At 49.6% G+C, this 25,992-nt stretch overlaps 10 protein-coding genes across 10 annotated transcripts; 4 read left to right on the forward strand and 6 right to left on the reverse strand.

Moving 5' to 3' along the window:
* Positions 1-465: 465 nt before the first annotated feature.
* Z518_02352 (uncharacterized protein) lies at positions 466-1,609 on the reverse strand (the record flags this gene model as incomplete). Its single annotated transcript, XM_013419380.1, has 2 exons — positions 466-1,497; positions 1,550-1,609. The coding sequence occupies 2 exons, from the start codon at positions 1,607-1,609 to the stop codon at positions 466-468; spliced, it is 1,092 nt and encodes a 363-aa protein (XP_013274834.1).
* A 1,494-nt stretch (positions 1,610-3,103) lies between these two features.
* On the reverse strand, positions 3,104-4,486 carry Z518_02353 (uncharacterized protein; the record flags this gene model as incomplete). The annotated part of the gene is made up of 1 exon (XM_013419381.1): positions 3,104-4,486. One exon carries the CDS (start codon positions 4,484-4,486, stop codon positions 3,104-3,106), a length of 1,383 nt encoding a protein of 460 aa, XP_013274835.1.
* Positions 4,487-6,777: 2,291 nt separating this feature from the next.
* Positions 6,778-6,996, reverse strand: Z518_02354 (uncharacterized protein; the record flags this gene model as incomplete). The annotated part of the gene is made up of 1 exon (XM_013419382.1): positions 6,778-6,996. The coding sequence occupies one exon, from the start codon at positions 6,994-6,996 to the stop codon at positions 6,778-6,780; it is 219 nt and encodes a 72-aa protein (XP_013274836.1).
* Positions 6,997-7,756: 760 nt separating this feature from the next.
* On the reverse strand, positions 7,757-9,548 carry Z518_02355 (uncharacterized protein; the record flags this gene model as incomplete). The annotated part of the gene is made up of 6 exons (XM_013419383.1): positions 7,757-7,829; positions 7,888-8,081; positions 8,183-8,198; positions 8,254-8,897; positions 8,947-9,357; positions 9,444-9,548. 6 exons carry the CDS (start codon positions 9,546-9,548, stop codon positions 7,757-7,759), a joined length of 1,443 nt encoding a protein of 480 aa, XP_013274837.1.
* Positions 9,549-10,874: 1,326 nt separating this feature from the next.
* Positions 10,875-12,216, forward strand: Z518_02356 (uncharacterized protein; the record flags this gene model as incomplete). The annotated part of the gene is made up of 9 exons (XM_013419384.1): positions 10,875-11,163; positions 11,197-11,359; positions 11,412-11,481; positions 11,544-11,551; positions 11,614-11,649; positions 11,710-11,763; positions 11,814-11,850; positions 11,911-12,055; positions 12,110-12,216. 9 exons carry the CDS (start codon positions 10,875-10,877, stop codon positions 12,214-12,216), a joined length of 909 nt encoding a protein of 302 aa, XP_013274838.1.
* Positions 12,217-12,785: 569 nt separating this feature from the next.
* Z518_02357 (uncharacterized protein) lies at positions 12,786-13,266 on the reverse strand (the record flags this gene model as incomplete). Its single annotated transcript, XM_013419385.1, has 2 exons — positions 12,786-13,057; positions 13,095-13,266. 2 exons carry the CDS (start codon positions 13,264-13,266, stop codon positions 12,786-12,788), a joined length of 444 nt encoding a protein of 147 aa, XP_013274839.1.
* Positions 13,267-14,210: 944 nt separating this feature from the next.
* Positions 14,211-15,967, forward strand: Z518_02358 (uncharacterized protein; the record flags this gene model as incomplete). Its single annotated transcript, XM_013419386.1, has 5 exons — positions 14,211-14,368; positions 14,445-14,661; positions 14,724-15,408; positions 15,449-15,590; positions 15,616-15,967. The coding sequence occupies 5 exons, from the start codon at positions 14,211-14,213 to the stop codon at positions 15,965-15,967; spliced, it is 1,554 nt and encodes a 517-aa protein (XP_013274840.1).
* A 626-nt stretch (positions 15,968-16,593) lies between these two features.
* Z518_02359 (uncharacterized protein) lies at positions 16,594-16,932 on the forward strand (the record flags this gene model as incomplete). The annotated part of the gene is made up of 1 exon (XM_013419387.1): positions 16,594-16,932. One exon carries the CDS (start codon positions 16,594-16,596, stop codon positions 16,930-16,932), a length of 339 nt encoding a protein of 112 aa, XP_013274841.1.
* A 1,504-nt stretch (positions 16,933-18,436) lies between these two features.
* Z518_02360 (uncharacterized protein) lies at positions 18,437-19,666 on the reverse strand (the record flags this gene model as incomplete). The annotated part of the gene is made up of 1 exon (XM_013419388.1): positions 18,437-19,666. The coding sequence occupies one exon, from the start codon at positions 19,664-19,666 to the stop codon at positions 18,437-18,439; it is 1,230 nt and encodes a 409-aa protein (XP_013274842.1).
* A 2,023-nt stretch (positions 19,667-21,689) lies between these two features.
* Positions 21,690-23,018, forward strand: Z518_02361 (uncharacterized protein; the record flags this gene model as incomplete). The annotated part of the gene is made up of 2 exons (XM_013419389.1): positions 21,690-21,893; positions 21,972-23,018. 2 exons carry the CDS (start codon positions 21,690-21,692, stop codon positions 23,016-23,018), a joined length of 1,251 nt encoding a protein of 416 aa, XP_013274843.1.
* Positions 23,019-25,992: the final 2,974 nt, after the last annotated feature.

The following is a 25,992-nucleotide window of genomic DNA, read 5'->3' on the forward strand; positions in this document are numbered from 1 at the left end:
ATGGGCCAGGGAGTCGGGAGGCGGGCGACAGGCTCCTAGTGACCGATACCACGTCGGATTTCCTTGTTAGAGAAAAAACCAGGAAAGGTGAACCTTGCCAAGGGCGCAGTTTGGAGACGTGCATCGGCAAAAACGCGATCAGAGAGTGATTGGCCCAGCCTTGTCAAAGGGCCGCTCAAAATGGCCACTGACATCATATCAAAAACCGAGCATGTTCATGGTGACCGCACGCCATCGGCCATCCCGAAAAAGGTTAACGAAAGTCGTCTGCAAACAGAAAGGCAGCGAATGAAACATCTACCGCGTCTTGTGATTATGGAACTTGGATAGTCTCGTGCCCAAAAACAACAATCCGGGTCAAAACAATTGACGAGGAGCATTGATGCAGAGCGAAGATCTTACGGACTGTGTCCGGATCAATAGGTCTATCCGAAATTTTATATTGCTGTAAGAACGACGCTCTATTCAGTCTGGTTCTTGCAAAATCGGGCCACGTCTCCTCCGGTCCAGGGCCTTTTGTACCGCCTCCCGAACCTCAGGATTCTTCCTCAATGCTCCTGTGAGCAAAGACTCTTGCATGCCTGACCTCAGAATCTCTGATTTCTCTCGGCTGCCTTTGAATGGGCTCAGTCCCAGCTGCAGGAGACTACCAGACTCGGCACCCAATCTCTCGGCCGCTTGAGCGAGAAGCGTGACCTGCTGTTGACTCTGGAGATCTCTTGTGGTCGGATCTCTTGCCGAGGGAGGCGCGAGCTGGGAGATGAAAACATTGAGGGACATGGACACCCGCCTTGCTAAGCCAAGGATTTGATATGGTAAGAGATGAGGAGGCAGTAGTTGTGGTAACAGCTTCTGGGCCATGGAAGCCCAAAGCGTGGCCAGTCTCGGAGGCTCCCAGGTGTGGGTCAGAAAATAGAGTTCCAGAGAGGCCATACAAGCCACGGCGAAATAGCGCCAGAATTGTCCCCATTTTGGTAGCCAGATATAATTCAGCAGAACGAGCATGGCCGCATTCGACACGTATTCCGGGACCTTGGAACGGAGACCCGCATACACATAGTCCCTAATGGACTTCAACCCTGGCTGTTGAACCTGAACAATCACAGGTCCAAATCGGTCATACGCGAATCTTTTGGCCGGATCCAGAATGGTATCATGAGCTAGCCTGAACTGGACGAATATGGTATCGGCGTCCGATAAAGACTGGCCATTTTCGTGGAGTTTGTCTGGATGGTATTTCGAGGCTAGTTTCCTAAATCGACTCTTGACCTCCCTCTCCATCGACCAAGGCGTGACTCCAAGGAGGGTGTAGAAATCGCCCGCCAGTTTGACATCGTAAAGGGCCTGAATTAGGGTGTAGCAGAGGTAGAGGGACAATACAAAGACGCGGATTCGTCGATTGTGGTATGCAAACAGAGGCTCTCCAGGCTGCGGGTGCCGTGATCCCGCTCGAATTGTGAGCCGGTAGTAGATTGACTGGAGAAAGGCCGTGGCATACTGGAAGAACTATTAACATGAAGCAGACGGGGTTCTGAAGGGGATACCATACAGCAGGCAAGAATGCCCATCCGACAAGGGACAAGGCCTGTGTTACAACAGCCTCAGCCATATCAAGCTGCGAAAAGGGCAGAGAACAGCATCACATGAACATCTGGTCTTTAACAAAGGAGAGTATTCTGCGCCCCGCACAGAGGACCAAAACACAAGACCTTTCGACGGAAAATATTGTTGTGAGATTCTCAAGACCTTACGAAGCAGAATATCTGGCGTTTCAGGTGCGGGAAAATATAATTCCCGATCCGAAGATACGACGCTAACTGCTTTTCTGAGCCTTGAACCCCCTTTTGGTTTCCTCTTCTAACCCACTCCCTCTTCGCCCTGTCATCCAAACCCTCATCCAGATCTTCAAAAAGTTATTCTGCATCGAACAACATCAACCCAATCTCATTCATGCTATCTTGAATTTTGAGAGGCGGCTACAAAATCGAATTTTGTCCCAGCCCTATAGCACCACCAGCAATTCCCCGATTTCGCCTTCCGTGGTGGGGAATCAGATTATCCAATACGGCTTCAATCAAGTTTACCCTCTGCCTAAACGATGGTAGCTGGCTACTGGACACTCTTGGACCAAGGCCGACCTCACACTGGATTTTTCAGAAGAGCACGCTGTGTCCAAGCCAGACTCTTCAGCCTTGCTCCAGACATCGTGTTTACTTGTTGATCTTCCTCCGGCAACTTGGTACTCTCGAAATCTGATCTCTCCATCTTGTCCATGTATCCCCCCTCCTCCTCTTGGCGGATTTCATCATCTATAGGAATGTTGATCAAGTGAAAGGGGTCAGATTGGCGAGTATTGGCCAGCCATCGTGCGAATGGATGCTGCTGCTGTCGATACTTCCAACGACCTGATCGATGCAGCGAGACTGGGAAATGAAACTGTACCGAGGCCTCACTTATTCAGGCGGCTTGTTGGGACGTCAACATGATGTCCACCAGATGCACCTGTCGACGAGCCAGTCTCTTCTCTATATCCAGTTTCCAGATGAAATTAAAGTCCCCGTCCCGGCTTCACAAGGACCGAATGTAGATTGGCTCGGCTCTGTTCTTGAAGTATTCCGCCACGCTTAGCTTTCTACCTTCTCTTTTGTAACTTTGTCTCGTTCTTGTTCCCCTAAATTCTGTGGCTGTCCCCCGCTGGAAAAGTGTGGTTGCCTTGTCGCTTACCCACGTTATTTCGATACACGAGCAGTGGTGCGAGATTTCAGTGCAAAATCTTTAGTTCGAAGACTTTCAGTGTCAAAGGTACGAAGTATGGCTGGTTCCTTCGCATCTTATAGTTGGCAGTTTTCAGCGCCTTTGACCGTCGAAGTGACACCAGTTCTAATCACCGCCAGAAAATTAGGGACCAGGATCCCACTACATCTCTCTCATTATACTCCTATTCTCTAAATACATATCTAGTCATCTTGAGATCTGCTGTTCAATAACCTTTCCAGTATGATAGATACGACAAGCTACCGCTGTGAAGCCAACCGTAATTGCATATTATTCACGAACAATCTCTGATCCTTTCGCTCAGCCTTGCTGCTCTGCCTTCATTCATTCATGAAACACCTGCGTAACTAAATTCAAACTCATTAAATTTCAGCTTTCTTTCATATGGCTTGCCTCCAATAAACGCGCGAAGTAAGTCTCTGAGACTCGACTGGCGCTTCACAGGGAGATACTTGACGACGTTCGCGATGCCACAGGCGCGCCAGTGACAGTCACGAAGATCAAGACGCTGCAGCGCCTGCATCGACGCGACAGTCAAGCCTCGGGGCTTAATTTCCCAGTAATTTTGAAGCATTACCCAAAGCATGTCTGCCACGGCTTGGGTTTCGCCCAGATCATGCTCCACGAGCATATTCTCGATCCAGCTGACATATCCTATGATCGCACCCCTGAGTACCTGGGCTTGCGCGGCTGCTTGGATGTGACTTTTGCCTTCCAACTGGCTGTACAGTCCGGTGATAATAGAAACAACAATCAGCACACATCGCTGCTGGGCCACGTCTTCGTCGATGTCGCCGTAGACACTAACGAATCGTCCCGCTGTGTTCCGGTAAAGGAACTCGTGCAGTCTGGTATCTTCCGCGACGAAGGGACCCTTCTCTTCCAACGGCAGCAATTGCCGATCTCGCCAGATCCGATCAACTTCTCCCAGGAGCCTTCTCAGCCAGCTTAGCCGCTTCGTTGCGTCCTCCTTGCCCCAGATGAATGAGGCCTCTGGGTCTTTATAGATGCCCTCGAACCAGAGTGCCTGTTCCTCTCTTAGCCGGCCATTGAGTCCGTCTGCGAAACCCATCTGCTTGACAATGTCTCTGCCCGCCTTGAAATGCAGTACTGCATTTGCACGCTCGCCGTACCGTTGCTCAAATGTGGCGAGGCTGATGACCGAGGTTAAGATCGCCATCCGGTCAGCTTGATGGCCGCGAGAGACCTCTCGTCTCAAGACCGTCACTGCGCTACCTTGGTGTTTCAAGGCCGCATATTCCAGATGCTTCCGAGTAGTGAAAGTTGCATATTCGTTCATACGCAATTGATGCAAGGCCGAGCGGGCCATCAGAATATGAAAGTGAGTCACGCATACTCCTGCCTGATATTCCCAGGAACCTTTAATGCTAGGTCGAATCTTTGGAGACAACGAATATGCGGTCTGCCAATAGCTATCCTGTCCATAGAAGTGTAGCAGTTGGTTGGTAACCTCGTCGACTTCGATAGGTAGCGTGTCGAATGGATCCACCAGACAGGCTGAGATCGGCTTGGGCCAGGACATCTTGGGATTGTTTATCAGCTCAGAGGAACGAGTAGATGAAGCGGCACCAGGGTTCCGAGCATATGGACACTTGGGCCTGGCGGATGTAAGTTCAAGATGTTCGTTTTCAGTGGAGTCCCATCCGTCGGTTTCTGACTCGGTGCTGGGAGTCTCTGCGTATTCACACATGTTGGACGAGCACCGACCCTGGTCCTAGGCCGTTGAGTTTCTGATCCACCGAGGTGGACTGAAAGTGCTTAAGAAGTTGCGGAGAGAAAACGGGGCCTCACTGAATTGGCACAACCTTAAACCTGCGCAATAAAGGGATGCGAAAACGGGCGCTTAGGGGGCCTTGGGATCGGTAGAGACTTGCAGGCCAAGAGAATCGATATTGGACCAACTGATGGGTAAGCAGTGGGGGAATACAGCTGTGTTGCTGTGTTTGGTGGGCTCGATGGGCCTGGGGGCATTTGGGGCTCAGCCGCGTGCAGCGAGGCGCTTGACGAGAACCCCCGATGTTCAACGGCTTGTGGGGCGTGTCCGTTAGCCCCGGCGAATCTACCATGGTTCATTGGTGAGAGGCTTGCTAGGAGCCAATTTTTTTAGCGAAATTAAGCAGGGAGGATTTTCTATCAGGGTTAGGTTCGTTCAGAGTGAGGTGTCGATTTCGGGTTACTGCTACATATTGGAAGATCAATCATGCAATGTCTTCGCAAGGCCGAAAGAGAGCAATGTAATGAACATGATACATCCAGCATCTCTCCATACAAATCTTCGATCGGCTATCTCAACAACATTCTGGTCCAGTTTACCTATTCATTCGAGTGTAGGTCACCTACTAAGCCAATCAGGAACCTGTTGATCCCATCAGACCTACCAGTATCAGTGATATTTGCCATCCACCGCGTCATACCCTCTAGATCTAGGATATCAGATTGCCTTGAAGTGCCTGGCAATATCGACTGTTCACGATTCATCCCCACCATCATGGTCATTGTCCGACTCGCAAGCGCTTCAAAGATGTCTCGGTACGGCGCTGCACCCTCCCAGTGTTCTGCCATTACTACCAGCACCATAGTGTAGTCGGTACACGTACTACTAACGTCGTCCTAGCGAGCGACCTCACGGACTGCGAGCGATGTCCAGAGGCAATGAAGATATGTCAGTCCGGCGAGAAAAAGAAAGTGAAGTGCCCCCCAGGTATATCCCAGGGACTTTCCGATGAATAGACGACGATAGCCGTGGCAGACGTTTTCTGCGGTTTGAAGACATTCGAGAAATATGTCATCTGCGACTCCTCCTTGGATTTCTGTCAATTGACCACGGTACAGAAGGAGAACCGAGTAACTGTAGTTCACTTCGAACCAATCGGCCCTTGCAAATAACGAAAGTGCTTTGCCCCTGTGAGGTGATATAGGAGGAATTGATGCCCGCCAGTTCTCGAGCTCAGAGCGTAGATTCGCGACTCGGGTGTGGTAGGTCGGATGGGAAGGACTCCTGAGCGTTGTGTCGGAGTAGAGAGAGGTATGAATACAAGCCCAGAGACGCCGAAGACGGAAGACGTGAATCGCAACGGACATACTTGTCGGTGGGTCATCGGGAGAGCTTCGGGGCCTTCCACAGATTCCGGTGTCTGTGATGTAGGAATCATTGATATCCATAGGATACTAACATGTCGTACTGATTAGGCTGAGGGTCTTCATCAATCTACCTTCGTCGGGCTTTGCAACAAAAAGAAAGGATGAAGTCACGATTCCTCAGCATCCACCTCTTGGTGAGGCATACCCAATGGCCGTCCCAGAGTGATGGCACCTGCACAATCTATTATGTAGGCAGTCCAAAACGCTCTCTTTCGCAACTCTAGTCGAAGCAGGTTTGTGGTCGATCCGAACCGTTTGGCGTTGCGGTGGTATCCAAGCTCAATGCATTGGCGCAGTGCTAGTCCAGAAAGCTTCCTGGTGGATATGAGTGGATATTTCTCTGGATGGGGTATCGAGCTTTACCAAACAGATGGACCCATGGGAGATCGAAGAGAATATATCGCGTAGTATAGTGTTGCTTGTATGGATTCCAAGTTATCAAGTGGCAGCACATGATCAATGTATAGCTATGCTGAAACGTAGAGACGCTGAAGGCCAGTCAGAAATTGTAACTTGGACATGGCATTCTGACTTCCCTCCGGAGAATATCCACAACGGGGTAAGAGCAAAGCACCAACGGCATACACCAGGGGGCCGGTATCAATTCGTATTCCCACATGACATGAACCCATGACTTACCATATACAAAAAGAACAAGGGAAGAGGATCTAACGTGTTCGATGTTTCAGACGGCCTTGCCAGCTCCATCTCCCAAACTCTAAACGTTGCTTCATCCAAGAATGGGTATTGAGGTTGAATGTTCTGGAAGTACGCATTGCTCAGCAGAGCTGCAGTATCATAATCCGGTAGAAGACATGGAAACTGCGCCGAAGTATTGTCCTAATTCAGACCAAAGGTCCCGTTGAGTTTCGTAGGCAGTCCTCGGAGAAGCGACGAGCTGATTACTCGCGAGAACGCAAAAGCGGATGATGAGCCCAAATAATGGGGCTCCGCTCTAGCTGCATTCAAACCCAGCATCCCGACTTTTGAAGCCAAATCGCTGACTTCATCATGTTCCTCGGGGGGATTGGAATTGATACGATTGACGGACAGATTCATTGTTGATAAATTGCGTCGATATAGAAGGACTCGGTTGGAATTCCGTGCCAGAGACACTGCCATGAGAGAGATCACCGCTGGCCAAATCAGGACGAACCTGCTGTAGGATGCCTTCCAGACGAGCCACACGTTCTTCCAGTGTTTCAATGTAATTGCGCGGTTGGTGTCGCTTCGTCGCTGGATCTTCCACAAGGCAGGCTAGAGTTCCTTATCAGGCACATGAAGCTTTCGTAGTATAAGGAGGAGGTATGATTCCGGGTCTTAAACCAAATCGGTGACAGTGTGCTCACGCTGGAATCCCATCATCGCACTGTGCCGGTCCGTTAATCAATCGTACATCAGATCAAGAGCATTCTACCTTGAGCATTCTCTCTTTACAGTTGATACAAGCTACCAGCATTCGGGTCCCGTGCGGGTACGTTGGGGTCCCTTGGAAAGCCGATTCTTTGAACTTCTCGTATTTTGATTGATCTCGCTAATTCTCGGCTACTCATCGCGTACCCCTCCCGCTATTCGGTCAGCCCATCGACGTCATTGGTACCAGACGAACTCAAACACGACCGAGAGAGGGTTTTGCTAGGAGATGGAAAATCACGGGTGTTAACTTATATTCCCACCTGACAACTTATTGCCACTTGTACCGAACTTGATAGATATATCTATGTACAGGAATATGGTTACATGCGAGGCTTTGATTTTTGACCAACATACGCAGAGACCTGCAAGTCCTTGGTTAACCTTCTCGAGCCCACGTCCATCTTCAATACTGCTTGGTAGATATTTCAGTTTGAACTAGGTAGCCCTTTCTGTCCAGTGCTCCTTTGCCTTCCTCGCTGGGAGAAGCACAAGATTAGCTGATATCCTTCAACAAAAGGATAAGGGAAGACTCACGATAGCGTTTTGACCGCCACAGCCTCAAAGGTTGTTATGGTTGCCGGCTTCTTGGAGCGTTTGTAGGCATTGAACCATGGGCCTTTGAAAACATCGTCGATTTCTTCAACACTGAGACCAGCCGTCTCAGGGACCACCAGGTATACGTAGAGTAGGGAAACAAAGCACCAGCCAGCGAAGAAAATAAAGGCCCCCTAATTTGTTAGTCTCCTCAAGAAGCGACGGCACGCCGTAGGCCATGGCGTAGATGAACAGCCAGTGAAAACATGAGGATAGAGCACTACCGAAGACGTACGGGAGGATGAGCAAACCTTTGACAGAAAAAGTTAGAGAAGACCAAACATCTCGGATTCTTTTGTGACTTACCCACCGCACACCCAGAAGCGTGGAGGAAGATGAATGCGACCGCCGCCTGGGACGAAGCGTGGGACGAGGTGTCGTCTTGCTTGTGTTTGAGGTATATGCCGACGTATATATCCGACAACATTTTGCAGGCAAATGCCCACGAACAGTGATTTTCGCCGACCCAAACCGTCGACGAAGAAGAATGAACCAATCAAGGAGAAGAAGAGTTTGGACATGGCGTACATACCGGTCAGAAACAAATTCCGGAGGGTACCGCCACCCAGACCCAAAAGAGTCAAGATGGGTACGAAATAGGAGGTGATGGAGTTGGCGCCAGACAGTTGTGCGAGCGCATATGATACCAAACTCTGCTGAACATGTTGCAAGTTGGAAGGGACCGCGAATGTTTCTTTAACAATGCTGACAAGGCCAGACGAATGGCGGCCATCACCGAAGTTCTCCCTCTCCCTGCGTATAGAATCCTGGATCTCTTGAAGTTCCAACTGCACCCGGGGGTGTTCCGCGGGCAAACCGCGAACTCGGACAAGAGTCTTCACGGCCTCGTCATATCGGTCAACCAGAAAGAGCCACCTAGGTGATTCACAGAGGAAGAAACTAATGACGACGCAGAGAAACATAAAAATGCACGGCGAGAACCAGACAATCTGATATTAAAGTCTGCTCGCCGCAACATGGGCAAAAAAAGCCATAGACGCAAAAGGTTGACGTGGTCAGCGCGATACCCATGGCGACGTTGAACCACGCTGTGAGGAGACCCCGTATTTCGGCCGGGGCAATTTCGACGATCGACATAGGGCCTGTGACGGTGAGAGAGCCAATGCCCCACCCCGAGATGATGCGTGCCGCATATAAGCCTGCTAAACCTGGAGCCGAAGTGGCCACCATTTGTCCAATGATGTAGATAACTGTGTATAGACGAAAGGACCATAGACGGCCAATCCGGTCGTTGATGAAGAAGGGTAAGCCGGCACCCCAGGCATAGCCGATGTAGACGATGGAAACGAAATTCTTAATCTCGCCAGCGTTTGACCCGGAGCTGATGCCGAAGTGCTCTTTGAAAACCCGGTAGTGAAGGGATGACGGAAGACGAGCCTTGATCCCAGGCTTTGTCACATGATCAGTAAAAGTTTGACAGACATTCATTGGAATAGCCTACTTGCAGGGATAGCAGACATGGCGTAGAGAAGTACCGATAAGATCAAACTGCGATTGCAAACCACCTCGTGAGGAGCGGCTCTAATTGCTTTGCCATAGTTCGCAAGCACGGACTGTGAGAAGACTTCCTTCACGACCATCTTGCCCGAACGAACTCAGGTCCTTGACTGATTGCGACGATAGTGGAGTTTTCTCTAGGTACGCTGCGCATAGTCTTCAAGTCAAAGGGGATCTGTGAGTGGTATTTATGCTTGTCCTCGCCCATCTTCTTCCCAGCGACAACCCGCAATATCGGGAAACTCTGGCTACATGCCTCAAAGTGCACATCACTGATTATCCCCCACCAGGTTCAAGATAGCGATACCTCTTGGCCGCTCGAGACGCTACTCGGAGGAATACGAGTATCAAATCGAAGTGGGTCATCGCCCGGAAGAATACATGGAGCCAATAGGATGTTCACCGCGCTTCTCCAGTCCTCTTTTATCATTCCCATCATGATGATGCGGACACCACGCTTCGGCGCTGGCCGGGGTCACCATGAACAATATTCCGCGCTATTGCATTGATGAATCAGTCGTCCCAGGCGGCCTAGATTGATGAAGCCATTCGGAAGCTGATCTGATACAATTCCAAGTCCATGGCGCCACCGGGGCAAGCTCAACTCAGCTCAATCTCAGTCATACCAAGCCATTATCGGCAGTTTGTCATTGTGGAGCTCCAACATAGGCGCCCTCACTCATTGAGTGACATTTGGTACATAGTCTTTCCCCGCCATTGTGCTGTTGGCTCATGAACAAACTTCAACTCATCCAGCTCTGAGAAATGATTTCTTCCGAGTCGAAAATAATTATTGTTGGAGCTGGCGTGTTCGGCCTGAGCACCGCACTGTGGCTCGCTCGCTCTGGGTACGAAGACATCACTGTTTTCGATTGATGCGGTTTCGACAAGAACAATCACAATCCTTCAAACGGTTGCGATGGGGCTTCCGCTGACATCAACAAGATCTTTCGAGCAACATATGGATCAATGCAGGAGTATGTATTTGCAAAATGCATGGAGTCTTTTTCGTAGTAGCTGACGAAAGTTTGCTCTAGATATCAGGCACTTGCTCTTGAGGCAAGGAATATATGGCTAGAGTGGACCAAAACCGTTCAAGAAAGCTCTCCATTCGGCCTTCCACCAGGGATCACTCCAGAGGATAAGCTCCTTGACATTTGTGGTTGCTATTACCTTGCTGAAGGGCCAAATTTGTGGCCATTCTATGCAGAGAGTATGGACATGACGAAGAAGGAGGCACCGGATTTTTGAGAGTTGCAATTCACAAAGGTAACTATCGGACAATAGAAACCAACAGGTATCTAGACCAAGAGCTAACGGTCAAGAGGGCAACTTTGAAGACGAATAACGTCTACGCAAGGTCGACCCAAAGTGGGTCAGAAAGTACCATGTTCTCGACAAAATCAACCATGGGAACACAAACGGTTTCCTCGATCTTGGTGCCGGGATCAACCTCGCCGACAAGGTCAGTCGAGAGACTCAAATTCCCCCCTCATTGGAAGCTGATGAAAAATTCGCAGGCCTGTACTTTTGTGCGATTTCTATGTGAGCAAGCTGGCGTTGAATTTGTCTTAGGAGATCCTCAGAGTAAGGTTCAGAGCTTGGTCATCGAAGGAGCCGGCCCAAGCAAGAGAGTTACCGGTGTCAAGATGTGCGATGGCCGAAGCCACTCTGGGGATATTGTGATCATCGTCCTTCGTTTGGTTATGCCATGCTGACCGGTCACTGAAGGTGGCCCCTGGACCGCATCCATCATCCCTGAGGCGCACCGGACCGTGGAGGCCACTGCAGGAACTGTTATGTTCATGGACATTCCCAAGGCGAGGAAAGACATATGGGAAAAGTTCAGCCCTCAAAACTTCCCCGTCTGGTCCTACAGGAGGGGAGAGGGTGAGTAGTAAATTTCTCTTTCCATGAGGGCTTTCCCGATCTGATAACATGCACAGGTATTATCAAGGAGGCGGTTTCCCTATTACAAAAGAAGGCCGATTGAAATTTGGTTTTCTCGGACGCAAGGTACGTGAAGGTGTAGTTTTTATAGGGTTCGATTTGTTGATTGGCCGAAATTGGATTTACAGATAGCAGAGTACGTATGCTCCCTCTCGTGAAAGCCACGAGGCCGCTTGTGTACTGACATACCCCTTATAGTTATGCTGGTATACAGACACCGTCGGGGATGACGACGTAAGTGCACCTACACTCACCCTTGACCGATTGTGTGTCACTGAGTCTTGAGTCTCATAGTTCGTCATTGACTATGATCCTGGCTATTAAGACTCTCTTTTTGTCTGCTGGCGAGTTCTTCGGACTCTACTGGAGAAGGTTCCACATCTGATATGACTATACAGCGGCCACGGCTTCAAATTCTTGCTAAACCTTGGTAAGGTATGTTGTCGCTGATTACAATTACTCCAGCCTTTGGATCTGACATTGGGAAAACCACAGTACGTCAAAAACCAACTAGAACGCGTTCCCGACCAGTTCACGCAACTGTGGAAGTGGCGTGCTGTTGGAGAAGGTAAAGAAAGTAATGGGATCGGGCAAGGAGAGAACGGTCCGAGGGAGATGTCCAAATTTCAGATGGCAGATCGTACGTCTCCTGTGGATGCTAGACAACATGATACTGACCAGTATTGCCTTGCAGCTAAAGACTTCAAGTTCCAAAAGGCGAGATCTTCCATAATCTTTCTTAGCACGTACATGTTTGCGGCTAATACCTCTCAAAGAAGTCGCAGCACCGACTCTGAATAAATGGATGGCCAACCAGATGAAGCAATTGTTCACTGTGGTTATGTTCAGTGAGGATATCGAAGAAAAAGAGAAATACGGAAGAAAATCAATCGGGTAGGGAAAGATCATAGAAGTGAATATAGAGAGGATGCTGAGGCGTGCACCGAATTACCTGTTTCTCCTAAATCTGTGTTCTGTCAAGTTCTCAGCCGACTCTTTACCTTCCTCCGTTGGACAAACATCGTCGGAGATGCGTATTGTTGATTACTGGTTAGCCCTATTCTAAGTGATAGCGACGAGTTGTCGAAGTGGAGAAGGTGGTCAAGCTCGGGGAAGGACAAAGGCACTGAGCAAATGCTGGAGAAGATGGCTTATTACACGACTTGAAAGATAGGAATATCCGTTTGCAGCAATCTCCTTTGACTATGTGTCAGATTGACTGAGAATACTCACCCTCTATCGCCGAAATAGGGCCTCACCACATGTTACCCTTTTCCTGCTTCCCCTTCCTGCTCTCCATATTCTTCACATCGAGATTTTTCCATATCAAAAAGCAATCAACAACAGAGGCATAAAATGAGTCCCCGCAATTACCATCTTTCTCTGAACATCCGCATAGGCAACAGTAATCGCATCGCGAATTGGGAAGTCATCGGATAGGACTTTTGTGTTACGATGGATGCGTAGATACTGGTCCACAGATTTTTGCTGCCATCGGGCAGGTTGTCGTATAGTGCATCGGGTAAGATGTTTGTCCACAACGCTCTAGCAACGGCCTGTTCGATGGCCGCCCCAATGGAGCCAAAAAGACCGAACATTGCGAGTACCACGGCGATCTCCTGGTGAGTAACGGATGCCATCACTGCAAGTTGACCAGTCAATGCCCAAAATACTTGTACCTATGCCATTGAACATCTTGCACATGACGAGATAACCGAAGTGCGAGTCTGGTGTACGGAATTGGAATAGGAGAGTGGTTCCAAGCACGGCGAAAGGTAGTCCGGCGTAAGATAGGTGTTTAATACGACCGCAATAAAGAATGACGCTAGGAGATAAGGTAAATGGCGACATGGTAATGGAGGTGGAACTTACAGGCCAACGAATCTGAGTTATGCCGTGAGAGAATAATTTGTTCGCTGTGCTGAGTGGATGGTATCGGATGTGAGCGCGAGCATGTCGTATTGTTCCGGTCTAAGCGCGAATGGTCTCTCCTAGTATTCGCCAGTGTTTCTCGACAACTCGTGTTTCGCGAAATGTGTGTTGTCAAATTCTGTATCTGACCAAGTTGATCTCTTGGAGTTCTGGGCTTTCTCCCGAATAGATTGAGTCGACAACAGCTAGATCGGCAGGCGCTTCCTATTATATATTCCCAGAAGGCGCAAGCGTTATATACACCCCAAAGTTCATCGGCAGAGATTTGTCAACAGGTTCATCTTGGCAATGTGCTGTGACTCGATTGTCGTCGAACACATTTCATGTCGAACATGTCTCTTGTCGGCTTCAACTTTAATCTCGATGAGGAGCACGGTATATACCTCTGTCGAATCCATCCCTCGTCCATTGATAGAATCGAACCTGTACTGATTCAAGGATTATTGAACCTTAGCGATCAGACCACTTTTCAGCCTCAATGAACAAAGAGAAGGAAGTGTGGAGGCGATTGCTGCAGTCCTCCTGGTGACCATAACCAAGACCAGCATCATGGTAGATCCATCAATCCACAGACCGTTCAGCCTGAAGAAAAAGCAGCTGGTGGCAATACTGGTTGTTGCGCCATTGAAGGTGGCGAGCATTGCGATGGCGGCTCTCCTCGACGCGTTCATGTGATAATGGCCTAACTTAATTCAGTACAATGTATCAAGGCGACTGCTGCGGTGGAATGTCAAATTGCTTGCAAGGAAGAGGTCGAAAAAGGTGACTCACCCCCCGAATAAATACATGCATAGCGAAGAGAGAAGATGTATTGACCGTGGCTTCCATCGTAGTCCACCAAGACTGCAATTGTCATACGTGCAATGACGAGCACAACACCGAAACTGATACGTGCTGATCATGGCTCTGATGTTCCTCACGATGATGACCACAAGACTGAGCGACATGAGCACGAACATGGAGAGAACGGCTGTCATCTAGCTGAAGCTTGCGGTGCCCATCTTCACGCCGCCTTCGAAAGGTACGCTTCCTACTTGGAATCGGCTCGATGTATCTGCAGCAGTGTTCTTTCCCTACAAACCATCTCAATGTTGCAGCAAGCCGCCACTGTTTCCGCCGTCAGAACCAGCAGTCGGGACTTCGACTGGTCATTTTCACGGCAACGCTCGTCCCGGAATGGTGGCTTTTCATCACATCAAGAAACCGGCTAAACAAAGGGCGAAACCCATTCGCCTCATGGGCATCTTGAGCACGGCTCGTCGTCGAAGTTCCGCAGCAGCGACAAAGTTTGTTTTGAAAGCCCCATCGTCCATGGTAGAACTCTTGAAACGAAAGTCTTGCCAGCAGTCAAAGAGATCGAGACCGATTTGGAAAAGGCAGACTCAACGTCCCATGCGATGCTTAATGTCACTGGCATGAATTGCTCCGGTTGTGCCAACAATCTTACCATGGCTTTGAAAGGCACCATGGCGTTCACGATGTGCATGTTGTCTTCGTCAGGGGAACTGCCGGGTTCGATGTGGATTTGGATGTTACCAGCCGTGGAAAAGGCGATTCAACATGCTAAACGTGCCACGGGATACAAGCTCACCCCATTTTCTGCCGACACCCAAACTCTAGAAATTCTCATGGATCCGGATACTGCGAAAAGATTCATCCATGATCTCCCTCGCGGCGTGGAGAAATGTGAAAACGTCTCCAAGACTAGATATGAAGTCAACTATGATCCATGTCTATTGGAACAAGACAAAGTATTGTCGGCGACAGGGGGCGGATTGCTTTCAGCCGGAAGACGCAAATTGATCGACACTTCGATCAAGATGACTCTTGCTCTCATCGTGACCATCCCGGTGGTCGTTCTAGCATGGTCCGACGTCTCCGTCTCGGAGCGCACTAAGCAGTACGTCTCAATCGTTCTCGAAACTCTGGTCCAGGCCGTAGCGTATCCGGAATTTTACAAGCCAGCCATTTCGACACTTATCTACAATCATATTCTAGAAATGGACATGCTCATCGTCATCGCCATTACTGCCGCCTACGGATATTCTGTCGTGGCATTCCGTCTCATGATGGCCGGAATGGAACTTGTTGGTCATTGCAGGAAACCTTGACGTGGTCCACGAGGAAGTCCTGTCGCTTCCCCATTTGCCTTCCCTTCAGCCGTTCTCCTTGATTAAAGCTCTGGTCAGCAAAAACCAGCATCCGGTCTCGCAAGCTGTGGCGGCTACTCTTCAGAAGCGGGCGTGTGATCCATTGGAACTGACGGAGCTGCGGCGATGGAACGAATGATGCAGTCGCGGTGGCTCAAGCAAATGTCGGTGTTCCGATCGAATCCTCCAATGTCACACGGGCAACAGCAGATGTGGTCCTCCTTTCTGATCTAGAAGGTATCGTTCATCTTCTCGACGTCTCTGAGGCGGCTTTCCGGCGTGTCATCTTCAACTTTGTCTGGTCAGCGATCTACAATGTGTTCGCTATCCTGCTGGCTGCCGGCGCTTTCGTCAAGGTCCGCATTCCACCAGCGTATGCTGGTTTGGGTGAAATCGTCAGCGTCTTGCCTGTCGTTGTGGCTGCCTTGACAATGCCAAAAGTGAAAACTGCATCGACTGGTCGGCCCTAGATCTGACAAAGATCGACGATCATGACTCCATATGGGAGAGATCCACGACCTGACAAATGTGTACATCAAATCATCTCGCACCGGCCCACTTCGCTCGTTCGCTCTGTGTCAAAAGCCTACTGTTCTGCCGCTAGGATCGACTTCGTACCAAGCCGCTTTCTTTCGCTCTGCCTCTGTTGTCCTCAGGTTTGATTCTGATCACCCTAGATGCCTGGTCGAAACGGACATCCTCGCACGTATGGACCGATCTTCAGATAGAGTTCTCCTGCTACAATGACACTTGACGCGGGCAAACGGATTGCCGTGTCGCTCATGATAGTCGATAATAGCGTCGCTCGGTAGTTGTGCAAATCACATAGAGACCAAAGTACTCCACCTCCTCGTATCCGTACATCTTATTAGTATTCCCACTTCATTATTTCTCCTCATCAACCCAACCCAAATGTATCCACATATATACAACATCTACGTCTCAAATTTCAAGCTTCAACAAACACTCCAATTGTAGGATGGAAGGACGCTGCCAGTGCGGCCAAATCCGCTTCGTCACCCCCCTCCCCAAACCCCTTTCCATCTACATCTGCCACTGCACGGAATGCCGTCATCAATCCTCATCTACCTACGGCATGACTTTTATATTCCCGAGCTTCAACCTCAAGGCACCTCATGAGGGCGCCATCGCAATCTACAGCCGACCGAATCCCCACGGCCGCACTGACGGCTACTTCTGCACCAAGTGTGGGGCGAGGCTGCTTCATAGGCCTGTGTCGCATGATGGTACGCCGGCGAATGTGGTCAGCGTCAAGTCCGGATGTCTGGATGGGGTGACGAAGGAAATGTTGAGGGGTGCAGTGCATATTTGGACGAAGAGCGCGGTGGTGGATGTGCCGGAAGGGGCGGAGCAGTATGAAGAGGAGCCGCCCCGGGGAAGTTTTCAGGAATCTGAACCGCGGATGGAGCCATAGGAGTTGTAAAGTTGCGGCGGGGCATGAACATGAGCGAGATGGGTGAGCCTTAACTTGAAATCAAATTTGTGCCGAAAATACAAGTGGGAATAAAATGGAAGTGGATAGAGTCAAAGGGGAATGGTGAAAGCACCAGGAAAAGAAGGTGAAGATGAATTCTCTTAGGTTATGGTACTACGCTGCATCACCTCATGAGCGCAACGCCGGCACATGAATCGATTGAGGTTTTCCGCCTTGTTCCTTAGCCACTGCACCTGCGCCTGCACCTCACGAAGCCCGGCCTCCATAATTGTTCTTACGTTGTTGCGCGCGTTCATACTGGTTCTCAGCCTCGTCGTATTCCTTCTCTCACTGACCATAGCACCAATAGCACATTAACATCCACCAATTCAGCAGCTCCATTCTATCCGCGAGAGAACAGGCCACTTTCTCGCGTCTTGAGGCGAGACTTGTCAATCCCTGCAAGTTGCGGTAGATGTCGTAGGAGCGGGAGTATAATTCCCTTTACGCACGACTGAGGATGCCTCAACGGTGCGTGGATATGCTGATCTGGCCCCTTGATGCAGCCTTGAAGCTGAGATTTTCCTTGAATCGATTGAAAGTGTGCTGATTACAGGATATGCAGTGCAGTGCAGTGCTATGCTCTGCGAGCGAACCAGTTTGCTGAATGGTCACTGAGAAGCAGCAGGTGCTGAAGTTGTTGCATCGAAGTTTGACGAAGTACTGCGTCAGAGGAACGTAGAATCAAACCATTTTGGCTCCACGGCGAAATGATTCGTATGATTATCGGGATTCAGGAAGAGAATAACTCGATCCAATCTAGGACGTGGCTGGGGAGCAGGCTGTGCGGGTGGTTCTGAATCACGGTGTCCGACCGCAAGGCAGGATTGAATTCCATTTTGAATCTTAATTGGAAGATCAAATCACCTTTTGAGTTCGGCAAATGTCGCTTCGTCATCTAGGAGTAGTGATATTGGAAAAATGCCTTGGACGCGAGAAAATGAGTGAAAGTGCATAGGACGGCATCGAACAATGAGCAGTGCCCTTTACTTGGAAAAGGGTTATCATCCCTAGGAGTAGAAAAGGGTCAACCAAGCATGTATATATACTGGCAATCTGGCAGGACCAGATGCTAAAGAGGCAGAGCATTCAACACATCCCAATTTGGGCCCCTAGTTTGACAGAAGGGAACAGTTCAGCATATTATTGGCTGGCAGAATGGCAGCCTTGTCAGCCCGACCATACAAAACATGTGGGTACAGGCGAGAGGGCCTTGGCGACTGGCTTTCGCTGCGCGTCTAGGGATTTGGTTCCTGTCTTTTTCAACGGGATAAGCGACACACATTCTGGGAAATTAAGCAATAAACATTATGCTAACTCTAAAGTGATTGATTACTCCAAAGGAAAAGAAACGTCATATTATATTCTGCTGCGCACTCGGAAATGTAAAGTCATGTCGTATGTACAGAGAACCCACCCACTTTTCCTTTTTCTTGTTGTTTTTTTATACGTAAATGTAGCACAGCGGTCCCTCAGTCGTGCTCATAACGTCCTGATTCTGCACGGTCGTGGATAGGCTTCCCATAATGATGGGGTCTGTGAGTTGACCACGAGGGCTGTTGACGGGATCGAGCGTGGAGGTGCCGCCACCAAAGGCATTCTTGCGGTTTTCTAGGTCTTGGTTTTGCCAGATCCACCAGGTTCGGTCGATTTGCGCGTGGTGCAGGAAGAAGGACGGTTCGGCGGGGGAGGCAAACAAATCACCGCCGGGATCGCCACCGGTGGTGAAGTGACCGCCCGTGTGCACACCGTAGTAGCCATTGGGGAAGTCTCCTTGCATGCGGTCCTGGAAGGACTCAATGTCGTCGTAGTTAGAGATCAGGTCGTAGGAATCTGAATCCTTGGTCCAGTTGGAAGAGACCCAGGACGAAATGTCGCGACGAAGGCATCGAGGGTTGTAGGCCAGAGGATCAGGATTGGAGTAGTTGATAATTCCGGGGATGTCCAGAGTGGGAGAGACAGGGCCCAAGTTGACAACATAGTCTTTGAAAGGTCCAGTGTTGACACAGCCACCCCCTGATCCGGGAGGAATGCAGTTCAAGCCTGTAGGAAGAGCATTGGTGCAACCGTGCTCCTCAAAAGCTCCATTGCCTGACATACTGTAGTCACTACCGTCGAAAAGTGGAGAGTTAAGAGGGTCAAAGGCGTACTTTCCCCAATTCCAATATGGTTGATAGCCAGTATAACCGCACTCATTTCGGAGCGCTTGCTCGAATGACCAGGTGAAATATCGGTGCCAGGCCAAGAAGTTGGCTGTTCCGTGAATGGATAGCGTCTGGTTGATGTGAACGGCAACAAAGTCATCGTAACGAGTCTTTGCGCCGGCTGCGAAGGCGGGATCTTCGGATGGCTTGGACATCAAGCAAAGTTCGGCATCGATATATTCGCGTCGTTCTGCTTTGGACAAGGTTGACCATTCTCGCCGAATAGCAGCATTGAGCAAGTTGCAGCTTCCACCCGAAGGGTGTGTGATTTGGTAAAAAGCAAGATTGACGAGGCCTTTGGCAGCCAAGATATCCGTTTTCAGTGTCGATGCGGGTATATAAATTTTTGAAGAAGCCGCTGACAGGTCGTCTCGTTCTTCCAAGCTCTTCTCGAAGCTATCCACGGGCGCGGGAGCTGCCCAAGAACCGAAAACGGCCAAAAGGGCCGGGAGAATCCAGCGAAGTTGCATGATGAAAATGTCAAACGCAAAAAGATAAATTTTGGGAAGAATGTGCAAGAGAGTGGACGGTCAGAACCTGAAGGTCAGGATCCAACCAAAATAGTACGCTCGTAGCGGAGGCAGAAATCCCTAGAAAGAAGAAAACCGGGAAGCTCGAGTTCTTAAATAAGGAATATATTGGTTGATATCGGGAGCCCCGCTTGGAGTACCACGAGGCAATTAGTTTGCCACGTGAGATATCAAGATAGGAAGGAAGGTGGAATGATAGTGATTGAATGTCTTTGTACAGTGTAGACGCGCGCCCAGCCGCGGATATTGGGAGACCTAAAATGCGGTTTTGTAGTTGAGCCAGCAGAGGGAACTAATGATCATCTATTGAAAGATCCCAACCCTGTATGAGTTAGAAAATGGCCCGAAAAGGAACTTCAGATTGGTCGTGTCGGAGCCTCATGAGACTACAAGCCAACGAGATTGGATGTTTGAGCAGCATGTGGGCAATTCACTGTAGCTTGGATGGAGCCTGTACATGGCCAGCCACCTCGAACGCCTGCCGATCATTTCGGTTCTGGGGAAAGAGTGTCGACATGCATGCAATGGATTTCGGCAGTTGTCTGCGAACGCTTAAGCGAGGTTGGATATAGATCCGTCGAATCTATCCACAAAATGTCGGATGTCCGAAGAATGGTCGCAGCCATCGACAAGGGAAACTTCGGAGCATGAGAGAGATTCAAATATGCCCTGCTTGTTCCTGGTGTGCTCCACAGATCTCGAAAGTCATTCAGGTCACCCGTCACAACCGTGGAGGTGAAATCAAGGCGACAGAGGGAGCGGAAAGAGGGAACGGGGATGGAAGGAGAGATGAATTTTGAAGATGGGACGGGGTTGAAGCCCGGAAAAGAATAAGCAGGCCCGCAAGTGGATCGCTTCTAACACCGAGATGAATGCGCTAATGTAAACACATGACATCTCCTCCAAGGACCCCAGGGACAGGGCACAGGTCGCATGTCAGACGCACGAAAATTTGAAAAATGGTCCAGTACAAGTATGGATAAGCGATAAATTAGTGCCAACCTTAATCTCAGCTCCTGGTTGCGCGAGTTTTCGCCTCTCGCCGCTCCCTTGCTCACAGCATCTTCGGTCCTCGACCTTCATGTTCGGCCAGACGATGTTCATCTGCCGCTAGGTGCGCTTTTTGTATCTACAGAACCAGCCGGAAATCTCGGAGTGACCACTGACGCCTGGGCCATTCCAATGACACCAGCAATCCTGGGGGCCCTGGCCCTTTCGCTTGCTAGGTGCCCCGATAATCCCCTTGGCTTGGTAGCATTGCCTCGTTCTCCTATTCAAGGGGTGCTATTGTACCTGTGCAACTTGTGCCTCCTGGCCAACATAGTCAGGGTCTCTTTCGTGAAGAATGCCCCCTGTGCCGTCAAGCCATGTCCCTTCAAGGTGCGGAGCCCTTTCCACCTTTCTCCCTTGATTTGAGGAGAGCTAGGTCCGCCACGGGCCCCACACTGCGTCAATGTTGCCAAAATTCCTTTTGCACCACCGACCTAATTTCAAACAAACTCATTTTTTTCTGCCATCATGTAAGCGATTGGAGCGACGCCATTCTCATGGTTCATCTTTTTGCTGGTTCACCATCGAAGCATGATCCAGGAGAAACGCCACAAAATGCACCGAATGAGTCGTTTGCAACGGTGGGATTTCACAAGCCTATGCGGTTTGCTCTGAAAACTCCTAGACAGGTTAACCGTTAAGAAGGCCAAGACCCGAACGCAGGTCCGAAATAAACTATGGGCGGGCATGGCAAGGTAGTCCGTGCAAGTTCTCTGATTCTGGAAAAATGTACTTCGTTATATATCAGGAGGAAGGATTCCGAAACAACACAGATTCGCTTAGGACGGTCAAATATTCTTAACCTCTCCCCCGTCCGACACCGTGTGAAGAAAATCCCGTTGTTCACAACCCAAGAGTTTCACACCCGGTACTTCAAAGGACCATGTGAGTCGGTCGAGACTCAAACTCCATCATGGTTATTCCAGATCTTTCTCTCATTGAACGTCAGTCTCCGGATACTCCTCAGTACAAGGATGTATCCAACGCATCTAACCTCCTCGCCATCCATGGGACCTTCTGTGGCGTCGCCATTCTTTCGGTTATTTTGCGACTCTATGTGCGAATATTTATGATTAAAAATGTTGGGGCTGATGATTATATCATTGTGGCAGCTGCGGTCAGTAGGCCCTGATTTGCTCTGCCGCCATCTATTCGGTGTGATGACCGTGACGACTGACTTGAGCGTTTTCTCCAGGTTTGTTCTATCGCCGTAGTCGTCTGCTTTGTGGGAGAAAGCGAAGCGGGTGGGTTGGGTCGCCATCCCGCCTTGGTGTCCCCGGAAGACTGGTCCTTGTTCAACCACTGGCGATATTTCCATTCGCTCATCATCATGGTCGGAATCAGCCTGGTCAAAATTTCCATTGCCTGTTTCCTTCGCCGTTTCGTGCCGAATAAGAACTACCGGCGCTTCCTCCTCGGGTCGATCGTGTTCCTGGTTGCATTCACCATTTCGTGTGCGGGCACACTGATTTTCAATTGCGGCACGAAGGTCTCGGCCAACTGGGATTTTGAATTACGAGCCAGTGGTGAAGCCAAATGTTTCAGCAATGCCACATTCACGAATATTGGCATCTTCAACAGCAGTATCAATATCGCTACGGATGTTCTTTTTGCGCTGCTTCCCGTTCCCATTGTGTGGCAGCTGCAAACGAACCTGCGTACTAAAATCACCTTGGTGTTTATTCTCTCCTTGGGTCTCTTCGCCTGCGTCGCTAGTATTGTCAAGACGGTCATACAGGCTCATGTCCTCCAAAATCCGGATTGGACTTTTCATGACAGTTTCTTTATGTGGAACAACATTGAGTTCAATATTGGAATTCTAGCCGCCTCCTTGCCGGCCCTTCGCCCTCTGTTTTCGAAAATCCTGGGAGCTACTCAGAGATTCACCTCGAGCAACAGCCGGAATCGACAAAACTATGCCGCTTACGACGCCGATGGTCTGGCATATCGTCGAAGCAAACCGGACAAGCGAACGTCTCGAAATCCGGCCAGACAATATTATCAGTTCGATTCTCAACAATCGACTGAATTAGGAGAACTTCAAAAAGGGCCGGGTGCGCGTCGGTTCGCAGGTGACCGTAGCCAGACACCGGGGGTAACAAGCACCGAGACCGCGGGTGATGATGATAGTGATAAGATCATGCTGGACCAGGAGTTCCACGCCGTGGGGACGGACAAGGAATGGACGAAGCCACCGAAAAGCATTACGAAGACGACCACTGTACAGATTTCGAGATATTAGCAATGAAAAGATCTTCGATGATCTTGACACATCTTGTACACATATTCTATTCACGCAAGCAACACCCCCGAAGATATCATTGAACGATTTCGCGTGTTGAACGGCCTCTACATCCCGGGGGGGAGGTCCACTGCTTCCGGAATCCGGGAACAGCCATGGTTGTATACATGAATGTGTTGATGGGTGAATGACACCGGGTTGAATAACCATCACGACCAACCCAATATAGATGATCGGACGTTGAGGAGTTTGGAGGGTCTTGATGGTTCATACAAGCAACAGTTCTACAACGCTCTGCACGAAATTGGGTGTCTATATCGGGCAATATTGGCGGCTTGCGTTGGCTGGACACGTTGTGCCATATGCTTATTTCCAGTTCTGTCAATCCTGGATTGTACATACGGCCATTATCTGCTTCATTCACTTCCTGGGAACTCCCTAGCATGTTGACATGATTTCTGGCGACATGTGTCCCAACTTTGTCTATCTCCTGCCAACGAAAACTCTGATAGCTGACAGTCTCAACAAGAAGTCGGAGTCGGAGAGCTGGTTCCTATCTCGCATGTTGCATGGAAACCCGCAGTGGTAAGACACCTACGGCGATCACTTGCAATGACAAGCCAGCATAGACCGTTTCCGCGTCTTGTGTATCGCTCCATATATCAGAGTTTAACTACGGAGCAAAGCCACTTTGAAAAGACTATATTCCTCGTGTTTCTTCCTTCGAAGCGAATGTCAATCCGGCCCAATCCGATCCAGGAGCCCATGACCACTGGTCTCTAACAAGATATGCCGTATCCTCTGTCGCGGTTTCACTACAGCGACAGATCGTTCGTTGCCCTACGGGTTGTTCCCTTTCCTCACTGTGCAGACTAAGGGTCACGCACAGGATCTAATGATAAAGCATTTTCAATCCTGAACAATTCAAACTTCACACATTTTCTAGCACCCGTCTTTGCTGGTGTCAAATTCTATTCCAAGGTTCCGACCGGAGCAATTATACTTTCGTGGCGGGTCCAGAGGGAGGGTAACTTTTTCGCAAGAGATACGCCTGAAATATGGGGTCAAATTTTGTTGTCAACAATTCTAAGAGCCATTCACTTAGGATTCGTTCCTAGCAGTGCGTCTCCAGCTTCAATCACTGCTCTGTCCTAAATGGATTGTTGTCTGCCTGCATACGTTGCTGTGCAGTCAATTGACCTTTCTCCCACCACCAACCCGATCTTCCCCCGCCGACCACCTTTTCCACCGGCAGGTTTAAGCGGAAGCACGAGGTCGCTTAAGTCGCTTGCTCTGCAATCACGGCTCGAGGACTCTATTTTGCTATGGCCTGTTCCCTGCAAATCTGTGAGGGAGAAAGGCTTGACTAAAAAAATCGTAGGTGGGGAATCCAAGACTCAATCCCACGAGGCCCAGTTGGGTCGTCCGTAAAGTTTTCGACCCTCTTCTGCATCAAAGGATCAAAAAGTGGTCAATCTGCGACGGTGGAGGGACCGTCCCCCCAGCCAAGTGAGTGGACGATGGTGACACTTAGCGATATCTCTTTTATTTAGAGGTGCATATTACAGGCTAATGAGAAACAGGGGGAACGCATTCATGTGTATCAAGGTTGCCCAGCAAGCAAAATGAGACCCAGGTGTCGAAGGGATAGTCCCAGTTGCGAGCAAAACCCCACCGGAAGCTTTTGACTGCAATCTAGATTGTGGTTGGGGGGGGCTTCTCTCGATTAGCGGATACATGAATTGCTTGCCTATTTGAAGCTAGAACTCTAGGAACATAGGTATATTCCACCTATCTTTCTCTGGGGTCGATTATCAATGATGCAATTAGTACAGCACTATCTTCTATAGTATGAACGCCGCATGTAAACTAATATAGCGCTGATACCTTGATGTGGAATACCCACGGTCCGCGAGCAAATTCGGGACCAATTTCCACGTTCGCCACATGGTATCAAGACGCCTAACATACCGCAGTGTACTGACGAACGACCACCACCAGGTTTTCAGCACCGGCAGTCAAACAGATCATTCACAGAATCTCGATTTGGAGAATGAAATTTCCCCACCTCCTCGCTTCGGGAAACCCCTGAGCCTTCTCTTGCGAGACTTCGACTGAAACGAACGCGCGAACTACCGAGAGACAATAACCTAGGACTTTGTTCCAAAAGTGTCACCATATATCTCGGTTGACATCTTTGACAAGGTCAAAAGCTTTGGCTCAGGTTTCAGAACCCCTTAAGACTTCTCAGCTCCCGCGTATTCGGCTGATCACCGTTGAGTGTGGATCCTCCTTGATACAAGACCGTGGGGCCTTCCTTCATGACACCGCTGAGGGACAAGTACCTGGTATTTGCTATCTCACACTGTGAATGTTAGCAGATCTGGGCCGAGGCTTTTCAAGTCAACTACCGGTTATCAACGGTTTTTCTCCTGGTGGACCTGAGAGTCAATGTCCGGGAAAAGCCCATCGCCTGCATCTAGACTGTTCTGGGTCCAACGTGCAAAGGCTCGGGATGGACTTGCCTTTGCCCGGTGGATGCCAGCAAGACCCTGGGCGGAAGAATCTCAGTATCTTCAGATTGACCTGACCGGGTCAACATTCCCCTCACCATGGCGCTCGCATTGAGACGAGGGTTTCCCATCCTCACAACGCTTAGCTATCCCGAGCAGATCTCCATCACGCACCAGGACCGACCCAAATGCTCAAACACGTCCCTGCTCTGATTCCCGGTCACTTTTAACGCGTTGCAGTTCTTGTTTCAGGATGTGATCTGATGTTTCCATCCATTCCGTCATGCCGTGTGTTGAAGGCTTGCCAACCAGTTTATTGACCATGATCATTGATCATCTCGTATCTAAGTAACTTCTAGGATCCCCGGACTCACTGTCTCCTTCGACAACGGGCACCAGGTAATATGGCACTGCAGCACCAACTAAAGGTTGAAGGTCCTGGACAGATGGACAAAATATCC

The sequence above is a fragment of the Rhinocladiella mackenziei genome (genome assembly GCF_000835555.1).
Source record: "Rhinocladiella mackenziei CBS 650.93 unplaced genomic scaffold supercont1.2, whole genome shotgun sequence".
NCBI classification, from domain to species: domain Eukaryota; kingdom Fungi; phylum Ascomycota; class Eurotiomycetes; order Chaetothyriales; family Herpotrichiellaceae; genus Rhinocladiella; species Rhinocladiella mackenziei.